Source organism: Trichechus manatus, unplaced genomic scaffold (genome assembly GCF_000243295.1).
Source record: "Trichechus manatus latirostris isolate Lorelei unplaced genomic scaffold, TriManLat1.0 scaffold00065, whole genome shotgun sequence".
Lineage (NCBI taxonomy): Eukaryota > Metazoa > Chordata > Mammalia > Sirenia > Trichechidae > Trichechus > Trichechus manatus.
The window spans coordinates 12,658,376-12,670,738 of record NW_004444001.1 but is presented as its reverse complement, the minus strand read 5'-3'; the positions used below and the strand labels follow the sequence as shown (position 1 = coordinate 12,670,738).

The window sequence follows — 12,363 nt, the reverse complement described above, 5'->3', positions numbered from 1 at the left end:
CTATATATTATTTCTGTAGTCTCCATAATAATGCTTTTACCTTAAAATTAATGCTAAATTAATTAGAGAGGCATAAAAAAATAAAAACAAAAAGAACGTCAGTCAGTTAACAAATATGCCTTGAGCATCTGCTGGTGCCAGGCACTCTTCTAGGCAGTGAACAAGACACATAAGACCCTGCCCTCAAGGAGGTTACACTCTAGCTGGAATGAAGCAAAGAAATGATAATTTTAGGTGTTACTAAGTGCTATGAATAAAATAAAATGGGGTGATGTGATAGAGATTAACTAAGTAGCAGGCAGTTGGGAAAAGACTCTCAGGGTGACAGCAGAACTGAAACCTGAGTAGTGAAAGGAAGCATCTATGTGAAGACTGGGAGGAAGAGAGGTGTAATTAGAAGGAATAGGACATGCAAAGTCCTCAAGCCAAGAAAACTCTTGGTGTGTCTAAGAGACCAAAAGCAGCCAACATGGGTGCAACATCATAAAAGAGGGTGAAAGTCCAGACAGAGGAAAGACAAAAAGCAGGCAGGAATCAGAACATGAAGCCAACTTAAGGAGTTTGATCTTATTCTAGATGTGAGGGAAGTTATTGAGAGGATTTTAAACAGGGGAATTACATCATTTGGTTAGTATTTAAAAAACAAATTCACTTTGGCCACTGTTTAAGTCTCAGTTCACTAAGCTATTCATTTGAATATAATAACCTTGCCTGTTTCTCTCCACCCTAAACAATGATACTTAAAGGATCTTTCTAAAATATAATTATGTCATTTTTCCTACATAAAACCATCAAGGGCTCATTCCCTATTATCAGATTTTGTTCATGCTTCTGACCGTGTCATACACAGCCCTCCAAGTTCTCATCTCTCTTTGCCCATTATGCTCTAACAATGTAACTGAGCTCTCAGTCCATACCACATTGTGTAACGACACCTCTGTGCTTTTAATTCTTTCTTCTGGAATGCCGTGCACTCCCATCTAATTGGAAAATTCCTGATCTCCTTCAGTCTATGCTCAGGCATAAGGCTTGAAGAATTTCTGTTTCTCTCTTCTCTCCTTACCCAACAAGGTTAATCACTCCTTCCTCAGAAAGACTTCCTGTTAATTTTTCAAAAACATACACAATGGATGTGGTCAACCCACTGCACAGTAAAACAAGGGAGAGTCTGTAAATGAGGGTTAAGAAACAACTGGTGGCTCATTATGTATGTGGACATGGTGTCAGAGTGGCAATAGAGGAATGAGAAATAATTGAGTAAACTGAAAACCCATCAAGTGTTTTAAACTTTTCCAGGAGAAAAACATCTGATGAGAAGAATGGTCAACCTGAATCACAGAAAATGGAAGGCCCACATCCCAGAAATTGCTATCACTGAGTCCTTAGATAGGATCATAAGTAGCTAAATCTGGCTAATGGAAGGCTAGATAGGAAAATCATGGAAAACCTTTATGTCCTTCTGGCACATCAAATACCTCACAAAAAACAGAACCACTGAACTCTGTGTCTAGGCTCTTGAAGTCTCTGAGGCTGTGTGGTAGAGAAGCTGAAGCTGCATTAGGAATCTTCACAGCTCTCCCTTACTCTAAACAGCTGTAACAGGAAGTAACCACACTCTTTCTGCCTCTTTCACATCAAGGTTTAAAACTCAAAACAGAAAATTACTTTAGAGCTACTTCAATACAAGAGACGGAACCCATATAACCTGTCTACGTATCCCAACAAATGACCCACCCTCATGCTTTATTGATATGAGCATATAAATTTTCTTGGGTCTCTGTCCACATACCAGATATTGCCTATGTGGAAAGAACATATTGTTTTGCCATATGTATTCCAGTAGGTACAGACTACTGATCTTTTGCATTCTTTTCTGTTTAGACTCTCTGAAAATTAAAGTTTTGTATCACTGATTTTAATACAACTTCTTATTTTCACACAGAAACATTTCAAACAACTAAAAAATTCACCTAAATTCTAAAACTACCATAAACAGCATACAAAACTAACCAAGAGGTAAGGAAGAGCAAAGAAATAGGGTAGAGATAGATATTCTCTATTCTCCTCTGCCCAGAAGAAAACATTTAATTTTAGGTGCCAGCTCAGCTTCTCATCTAAGTCCCAAGAATGGAAACTACTACCATAGGGCTAAATTTTAATAACTTGATTAAAACAATGTGGATATCCCCTGTAATTGATTATGAGATGATTCTTTTATCTGTATACTGACCATATCAAGGACCCTTCAGCAACTGTGGGTCCCTATTTGGCACACAGTAATTTAAGAATGCAAGTAACAATGGCCCCATCTGCTTCTTATAAATTGTTTGAGGACATAATGTGATCTGGCTACACCTCTTTAAAAAGGAAACATTAAAAGAGAGCAGATAATGTATTAAAGAAGTCTTAAGTAAGATGGCTACCACGCATCTGTCAGTGTCATACTGTGGTGGCTTGCATGTTGCAATACTGATGGTATTGAGCTTTTCCATCATCTCTTTTCACAGATCTGGTCGATTTGATTCCTGTGTTTTCCATCAGGTGAGGTCTACGTGTATAGTCGCCATTTATGTTGTTGAAAAAAAAAGGTATTTGCAAGGAAGAAGTCATTTGTCTTGCAAATTCTATCATGCGATCTCTGGCCTTGTTTCTACACCAAGGCCGTATTTTCCAACTACCAAACCTTTGTTTCCAGATTTCACATTCTAATCACCAGTAATTATCAATGCATCTTGATTGCATGTTTGATCAATTTTAGATTGCAGAAGTTGGTAAAAATCTTCAATTTCTTCATCTTTGGCATTAGTGGTTGGTGCATAAATTTGAATAACAGTTGTATTAACCGTTCTTCCTTGTAGGTGTATGGATATTATCCTACCACTGATAGCACCGTATTCAGGATGTATCTTGCAATGTTCTTTTTGCTGATGAATGTGAAGCCATTCCTCTTCAGTTTGTCATTCCCGGCATAAAAGACCATATGATTGTCATATTCAGAATGTCCAGTATCAGTCCATTTCAGCGCACTAATGCCTAGGATATCAGTCTTTATGCATTCCATTTCATTTTTAACAACTTCCAATTTTCCTAGATTCATAGTTCATACATTCCACGTTCCAATTATTAATGGATGTTTGCAGCTGTTTCTTCTCATTTTGAGTCATGCTACATCAGCAAATGAAGGTCCCGAAAGCCTGACTCCATCCATGTCATTAAGGTTGACTCTACTTTGAGGAGGCAGCTCCTCCCCAGTTGTATTTTGAGTGCCTTCCAACCTGAGGGACTCATCTTCCGGCACTATATCAGACAACGTTCCGCTGCTATTCATAAGGTTTTCACTGGCTAATGTTTTCAGAAGTAGACCACCAGGTCCTTCTTCCTAGTCTATCTTAGTCTGGAAGCTCAGCTGTAACCTGTCCACCATGGGTGACCCTGCTGGTATTAGACCCAGTGGAATAGCTTCCAGCATCACAGCAACATGCAAACCACCACAGTATGAGAAACTGACCAATGTGTGGTGGTAGAGAGCGATAAGACTCAGTTATTTCAGATTTAGGGCTAGATTATATTAATAGGAAATCTTGTATCTTTCCAAAACAGAGAGATCTAGTAGGCAGAGCAGTATATGTTAGGCAGATTTACATCTGCAGAGAAATCCATGAATCTTAGGTTACAAGTGTGGTATTTTAGAGAACACTTGGGTAGAAATGACAATGAAAAAGAAACAGAGGTAATACCACTGTGGGACTACAGGAAAGACCTGAATATCCTACTGCCAGCATAGATCATAACATGGGAACAAAGAATAGTCTTGAAAGATGAAAAGTCAACAAAGATGACTTAACTGAGTAGAAATTGGGGAAGAAAGTATCACAGTTTGAGGAGCAGCATGAGCAAAGACAGTGGAGGAAGGAAGGTAAGCGTGGGTAAAGATATAATAAATAGGCTTACAGGGATGGGTAGAAGGGGAAGGAGGCCTAAAATCCTCAGTTTTCTCTGTGAATTAGGAAACAGGACTATTGACTAGAGGAAGTATGCTGCAGTTTGAGAACATACCTGGTGAGAGTTTAGAATGGGAAAGAATGGTGAGCAAAGACATATAAAAAGATTGCCCAAGTGGCAGTAAAGAGAACACTTACTTGACACTATTAATATACTTTTTTGCTTGTATAATTATAATAGGGAGTTCCAGAATTTAGAAATAAGATCAGAAGCTAAATGAAATCATCATAATGTTAAGGACACTAGCCATCTATAAAGTAACTATAATAATTTGAAATTGTGTTGCAAATTATATCAAGGTATTAATGTCCCTTCCTAGAATGCCCTCCTTCCTGGCTCTGCCTATCAAAACCCAAATCCCTTCAAAACCATTTTCATAGTCTGCCTCCTTTGTGAAACCTTTCCTAGTGTTCATCTTCTCTCTCTTCTCTGAACCCTGTAGTAATTAGTCATTTTCTTTGGCATTTACTGTACAGTGTTTTTATAATTGTCTTATTATCCCTGTTGGTAAGCTCCCTAGGCAGGAGCTGGTTTTACTCCTTTTGTACCCACTTCAGGGCCTTACGCAGTGCATTTAATATAAGAGTGCTCAAATATATCTGCTGAATTGAGTTGGAGAGTCCATCATTAGACCCTAATCCTGAGATAACCCCATCAAGATGCAAATATCTTGCTGGGTTAAGTCTGAAATATCTTGCAGCTCTGTCTCTTCCCCATTTTAACTGCAACAAACTCTAAGAAAAGTACTCTCTATAAATGTACCATCACCTTTCTCTAAGGGTGATATCACTAGATTCCAGATCAAAAGAGCCCAAAAGTTAGCATTTATGCCAAGAATGGAAGAAAGGGTAATAGAGGGAAAAAAAGTCAACTAAAACAATCACCTACCTTGATAAACCGTGAGTCATGATATTGTCCTCAAGTGGTGTATTCAATACCAAGTAGTGTTTCACTGTGTCATAAGTAGTTAAATCTGGGGATAGGGGAAAAAAGATTTAAATATTCACTCATTTAATAACGAGTATCTTTTGGGCCAAGAACTATGTAAGGCGCTTGGGACAGGAATGTGTATAAAAATGAAAGACAGCATTCTTGTTTTCAAGCACAGAATAGAGCTAAAGATGAAGGGAGAGGAAAAAAAAAGAGACAGACAACTACATCATTTGAACACTTGAATCCAGCTATGCTTAAAGTCAGTGCAATCTCTGGAATTTTCAGTATTTAAGCTAATAAATACCCTTTTTAGTCTAAGCTAGGTTGAGTTGAGATTCTGTTGCTTATAAACGAAAAGTCCTGACCGTTCTTCCATATTAAACTTCTTATACTTTTTTCCAAACGACAATAAAAAGCTGTTGAAGAGTTTTAAACAGGGGTGATGTCATAATACTGGAGTTTTATAAAGATTACCTGAACTGAAGTATAGGGAATGACTTGTAGTGAGGTAAGAATAGATGAGTACATTTGGTCATTCACCAATATCTGACTGCCTACCATGTGCCAGGCACTATTCTAGACACTGGGGAAAGAGCCATAGACAAAATGAACAAAATTCTCTGCTCTCTGTTGGGGGATGAGAAAATAAACAAATAAATAAGTATGTGGTATTTCAGATGGTAGTAAGTTTTCTGAAGACAAAGAACGTAAGGAAAGGGAACAGAGAGTGCCAGAGGGTAAGGAAGAATGGTGTATCTGAATTTTAAATGGGATGGTCAGAGAAGGCCTCTCTGATAAGGTGACATTTGAGCAGAGACCTAAAGGAAAAACTTCGCAGATAACTGACAGAAAGTGTCCCAGGCAAAAGAATGGTATGTATTGTGGCCCTGAGGCAAGAGTCAGCTTGGTATGTTAGAGGAACAGCAAGAAAACTGGGGTAGCAGAGGAGTAGAGTATGCACCGTGGAGAACATCAGAAGCCAGTGGAGGGTTTTGAGCAGAGGGGTGATTGATCCAGGTTACTATTGAGAAGGACCACTTCTGCTGTTCTGAGGGCAGACTATAGGAAGACAAGGTAGATTAGATATGAGACTATTGCAGTAATGCTGGTAAGAGATGAGGGTGGCTTGGATCAGGGAGTTGTGGAGCCCTGGTAAGACTCTATCTAATAATTCTGAAGGTAGAATCAACAGGATTAGCTAGCAGATTGACTGAGAGAGAGAAATCAAGGATGACTGTAAGATTTTTGGCTTGAGCAATCTGAAGGATAGAGCTTCCATTTTTGGAAATGGTATTTTTAAAACAAGATGATAGGCATTGGTGACCTCAACAAGATCAGTTTCAGAGGAAAAGTGGGAGCAAAATGGTTATGGGGTAGATACAGAGACCAGTCAGGAGGCTTTTGTAATAGTCCAGAAGGAGGAGATAGATAATACTTGGACAAAGCAGTGGCTCCAGGGATGGAGAGAATTGGATGGATTTGAGGTACATCTGGGAGATAGAAATGACTGGACTTGGTGACTAGATATGAGTAGTAAGCGAAAGGTAAGAGTCAAGAATCATGCCTAGGTTTTTGGCTTGTTCAACGGAAAGGATGGTGATACCATATTTTAAGCTTATGTAAAACAGAGAGGGGAATTGTTTGGTTGAATGAGTTTGGTTTGGATACGTTAAAAGTGCTATATTTGAGATATCCGTATGGAGATGCTGGGTAGGTAGCTGGAACTTAGAAGAGAGATCTGGGATGCAACATTTTAAAGAAACACACTGAAAAACCATAATCTGGAAAGTTTCCTGAAAACAAAAATATCTATCAATATGATACAATAAACAGATGGACTGAAATAGTGATATGTTTAAGTGGTATGTTATTGGAACCCTCAAAAATGCTATTTGCCCATTTCTTAGAGCTATATAATTTTGGTCTTAGAAAGGATTTATTCACGCCTTAATTCATTCATCAAATGTTTACTAACTGCATATGAGAAACTAGGAAAATAAAGATAAATATGAGGGTAAGTCAAAAAGTATTGCTACAAAATCACAGAAACCTTTATTAAACAAAAATATCAAAATGTGAAGCTTGTTTCTCAACATATCCTCCACCTAGGTCTATACACTTCTGAAGGTAGTGTTTCCATCTCTCTAACCCTTTCCCAAAGAATTCTGCGCTCTTTGATTTACACCATGTCAAAACAGCAATTTTGGCATCCTCAAGGGACACAGACTGTGTTCCTTTTAAATATTCTTTGAGTTTTGGAACAAAAACAAGTCTGAAGGGGCAAGATCAGGGCTATAGGGTAGAGGGGTTAAGGTTTCCCAATGAAATTCTCATAGGACAGCCCTTGCTACCCTTGAAGAATGAGTAGGTGCATTGTTGTGATGGAAAAAAAATTTCCTCGGCACAACTCTCCTGGCCTTTTTCTCACCAATGCAGTTTTCAATTTTCTTAAAACTTCTTTATAATAAGCCCCCGTGATCATCCTGTGTCCAAGAAAATCTATCAAGATTATCCACTTTGGAATCTCAAAAAACAGTCACTATAACCTTTTGAGCGGTCTTCCCTCTGTTGGCTCATCTTTGAGGTCTTCCTGACCAAAACAAAAAATAACATGTGAGAAACGTGCTTCTTAGTTCAATCAAACATATGAGACTAAATGGGCAACTCCTGTCCAAAAGCAAGACGAGAAGGCAGGAAGGGACAGGAACTGGATGAAAGGGAGAGCATGCTGTTGTTACATTGTGGGGATTGCAACCAATGTCACAAAACAATATGTGTACAAATTTTTGAATGAGAAATTAACTTGAGCTGTAAACTTTCACCTAAAGCACAATAAATTAAAACAAAAAACGCCTGATCCATCTAAAAACTGTTGTTTTATGTGGGGCAGTATTCCCGTAAACTTGTTGCAAAGCTTCAATGGGAAGTTTTGTTAAAAATTTGGTATTAGCCCTGACCTCAAAATCATTTTTTTCTATGGCACAAAAAGTATCCTTTTTTTTTTGAAGGCACCCTAACAAGACTAAGACAGGTGTATTACTGAGAGAATTTGTCTGCAGCCATCCGCTGATCACAGAGACATGTTTAAACTTGTTTTGTTTGTAATAAACCTGTGCATGTATGAACTGGAACCCTGGTAGCAATACTTTTTGACTTGCCCTCGGTAAAACACAGGCCTTGCGAGCGGCTTATAATCTAGTTGAGGAGACAGACACATAGTAGAAAGCAATGAAATGAGGGATGCAGTAATGAAGATAAGCACAGGGAGCTACAGAAACACATAAAAGTGGATCTAACACAACAGGAGAGGTTGTGGGAGGTTCGAGAAACGTATCTTGGAGGAGAGGACACCTGAGCTGAATATTAAAGGATCTGCAGAAGGAAACTAAGTAGAAGAAGAGGAAAGAGGCCAGAAAGTACAGAGGTGAAGAACAGCCTGGTATGTGCAGGCAGTGGAACCTTTTAGCGGATAACTTCCTGCTTTACTCTTTGTTCCAGAATCAATAAATTGCTCAGTTCCTTGCAGACACAGGTCAGGTTATGCAGGTCTTCTATGCCACGTTAAGCAATTTCAATTTTACCCTATAGGTGATGAGGCACCAGTGAAGGGTTTTAAAGATACCAGTAACGTGTTCAGACCTGTATTTTAGATAAGCCTGTGTTTTGGATATTGGATACATCTTTGAAAGATAGACGAGGAGACCCATTACATAGCGTGGCAGCAGTCTAGTTGACAGGTTATGATGGCTGTTGTTGTTAGCTGCTGTTAAGTCAGCCCTCAACTTACGGCAACCTCATGCACATCTGAACAAAATGCTGCCCGGTCCTGCACCATCCCCATGATCAGCTGGGAATCAGACTCTTGTGATCCATAGGGTTTTCACTGGTTGATTTTCAGAAGTAAATCACTAGGCCTTTCTTCCTAGTACATCTTAGTCTAGAAGCTCTGCTGAAACTTGTTCAGCGTCATAGCGACATGCCAGTCTCCACTGAGTGATGGTGGTGGCTGTGCATAAGGTGCATTGGCCTAAATCAAACCACTGAACCACCACTGCCCCTCCCCCCGTGATGGTTGGTAATGTAGAAATGGTGGTTTTAAGGATACTAACGCAGTAAGTATTGGAGGGAGAGAAAACTTTTAAGAGAGATTTAGAAGATACAATAAATTAGTAATTGAATATAGGCGAAGAATAAAGATGAGTTAAGGAAACATTCAGGTTTCCAGCCTGGGGTACCTGGCTGTAAAAGATGGATTATATAGGAATAGGAGCAGGATTACGGGGGGGAACAGATCTGGATAGTCCAGATATAATGTCCACCAAATAGCTGCATATACCAGTTGGAATCTTAGAGGAAGCTATGGGCTGGAGAGGGGACCTTAGAAATGTTTGGTATCATCTCCTTATTGCCATAATTTGCTTGTTTTAGGAAATCCTTTTCACATATTATTGTAGAAAAAAATGAAAATGTTCTAAGGAAAATATTCAGTTATAGCCATTACAATATATAAGAAGCCTGTCACCAATGTGTCATTAAAAATAATAAAAATAAAAATTTAGAATTTTCAGTTTCCCTGATGTAAATCCTTATAACTACTAAGGCAATTACGACTTAGTAGAATTCAGAAAAGTTTCCTTTACCTCCCATATTCACCAACGCTGCTCTTTGTATATTGGGCACCCAGCCTGCCCAAAGCCCACGTACTCCTCCTTCTGCTAAGATTTTTGCAAATGCATGATGCACACCACGGAATCTAAGGAAAAGAATAATTAAAATGTGAAAACTCTATGTATTTCTGTATATGGAATGCAACTGGATAAGCTTTGTCTATAGCTGGTTCTATTTGGAATAAAATAACATCTTATTTATCCAGAATTGTTAGGAGTTAAAACAATCGATGAAGTTAAATTTTCAAGTTTTCTTTAGAAAAAGGCCAACATTTGATTTAAACATTTTCAAATGTAGATCTTAACGGCATCATCCTCTTCTTATCTTCTCATATTATTAAACAGATTACAAACCCTTTTTGATATTTCATATCGTAAGTACACATATTAATTATAGGAGGGAACAGAGGCTGTCAGACTTCTGGATTCATTTTACTGGTAATGTGAGGATTTGCAAACTTTGATTTTGCCAAATAAGGACATTAAAAAAAATCTGACTCTCACATAATCTCATTTAAAAAATATTTTTGGTCAAAAATAAGGAAAAGCAATGTCATAATAAGTGTTCTCAAAACTGAATAATTTTAGCTTTATGAAAATTTACTGCCTTATCCTCATTTTGCTGTAGATAGATGAAAAATAGTGCTGAGCCATGAATCAAAACTGGAAACCTCTGGTATAAAAGAAAAGCCTGGGCTTTATATAAGCAGAAATACCTAGAGTCAAATGCCGTTTTACCAATTACTAGCTATGTGGCTTTTAGTCAGGTATTACTGTCTCTGAGGCTCACCAGAAAGATAATCTGCCATGTTTATTGGGTATGCATAATTGTTACCTGAGAAGGTATGTTCACGTATGATGGTGATTACAGCTAACACTTATTGAGCACTTACTAAGTGTCAGGCATTTTATAGACGTAAGTGCATTTTAACCCTGAAAACTCTATAAGGTATACATTATTATTCTAATTTACATCTGAGGAACAAGAGGCTTAGAGGGGTTAAGAAAATTTACTCAGGTACAGAGCTAAAACGTGGTAAAGCTTGGATTTGAATCCCAGGCTATCTGACTCCAACGTTCATGTTCTTTACTACTACATTAAATATATAACTGTAAACCAACCCCGTTGCCATCAAGTGGATTCCGACTCATACTGACCCTATAGGACAGAGCAGAACTGCCCCAAAAGGTTTCCAAGGAACAGCTGGTAGATTCGAACTGCCGACCTTTTGGTTAGCGGCCAAATGCTTAACCACTGTGCTACCAGGGCTCCACAGTAAATACAGTCAAACTAAACATTTTCGGCATTAGGGACAAGGAGAGGAAAAAAAACTGAGAGGATCAGTTAGGAACTCAAACATTTCTAGAACTCAGTGTCCCAATGGCCAGTTCTTCCCATGTGTCCAACTCAGGCATAACTTCTCCCTGCTACCTAAAAACTACAGATTGTTACAAGATGACAAAACGGGCCCTGGGATTCTGGAAACCACTTAGTTAAGGCAGAGTGGTACCCTCTCCTCCTCTGCTATGTGCATTCTCTCCCTTCTTTGATGGCTGAACGGAAGCCTGGACTGCAGTGGCCCAACCTCACTATCCACTGAGTCAGCTAGAAAAGGAGTGGAGCAGAGAGTAGTGGTGAGCTCCCAAAGGGGCCCCAAACCCTGCTTCACCTCTGGCTCAGCTGTTGACCTGGGGTGTTCAGAGGAGCAGAGCCCTTTTGTACCCAGCTTAAGTCGTCCTGCACTTTCTCTTTCCTAGGAGACTCCTCCTAGGAAAAGGGAGAAAACTTTGCCTTTTCCCAGGGGAAACCATGTGGATGAACTTGAAGCCCTTTGAAGAAAGACAGACTTTGATAATATAGAGTATTTCAACTGGAGAATTTTATATCACCAAAGACATAATGAAAAAGAACTTCCATAACCTTGAGAAAAACAGGGCCTGAAGAGGTAGGAGGAGTGGGGCTAAAGAAGGCGGTGGGAACAATTTTCATGTCAACCTTGCTATTCCTTTCTTTTAGGGAGAAAGGGAAGGGAAACCAAGATTTTTGGCACCTTATAAACCAGACACTTTAATTTCCATGAAAACCATTCGAGACTGCCCCTTTTAAAGCAGAAGAAACAGAAACCTAGAAAAGTTAAGTGACTTCCACAATGCTAAGCCACAATGGCAGAACTGGGGATTCACACTCAGGGCAGATTTAATGATCAAACTCTTTATGTCAAGCTGCAATAGGGCATGAGTCCACCTGTGATATAAAAGAGCTATGCACATGTATGATTTGTCTGGTGGAGAACATGGACATCTTATCACACAAAGAAAAGATCCAGCTCAGCTCTCCTCTTAATGAATATAAATTCTAAATTAGAAGAATCAGAAATATTTTCTTACCGAATATTGGATCAAAAAAACTTGTGAGTCCGTTAGATAAATATTCAAAATATGATGGTAGTAAAGGGGAAAGGAAAGGTATCAATTAATTGGAGAACTTACCGCAATGGTTTTCCTTCAAGTTTCCTCTTTCCTTCCATTTGCATCTGAACCTTCACTAGGTCAGTTGGGTTGGCTAAAAATTGGCCAATAACACCAGCCATGATCCCTCCAATGACTGATTTCCTAATTGTAAAAGCATATACATTAAAAAAAAATAAGTTACCATTAATTTCATATATTTTGTAGTGAACCAATACCAATCTGGGTAAGAAATATACCAATACAGACCCTAGGTCTGTGGCATCACTAGGTTGGTGTCGCCCAGTTTGGT

General features: G+C 38.8%; 1 protein-coding gene across 3 annotated transcripts in view; it reads right to left on the bottom strand.

Moving 5' to 3' along the window:
* SLC25A27 (solute carrier family 25 member 27) overlaps window positions 1-12,363 on the bottom strand; it is a 29,891-nt gene that overhangs the window by 6,648 nt on the left and 10,880 nt on the right. For all 3 annotated transcript variants that reach the window (XM_004379528.2, XM_004379527.1, XM_012556448.2), the window contains exons 4-6: window positions 12,093-12,215; window positions 9,576-9,688; window positions 4,891-4,975 (exon numbers count right to left, since the gene is read on the bottom strand). In XM_004379528.2, coding sequence (XP_004379585.1) covers window positions 4,891-4,975; window positions 9,576-9,688; window positions 12,093-12,215 — 321 coding nt within the window. The remainder of the gene's footprint in view (window positions 1-4,890; window positions 4,976-9,575; window positions 9,689-12,092; window positions 12,216-12,363) is intronic.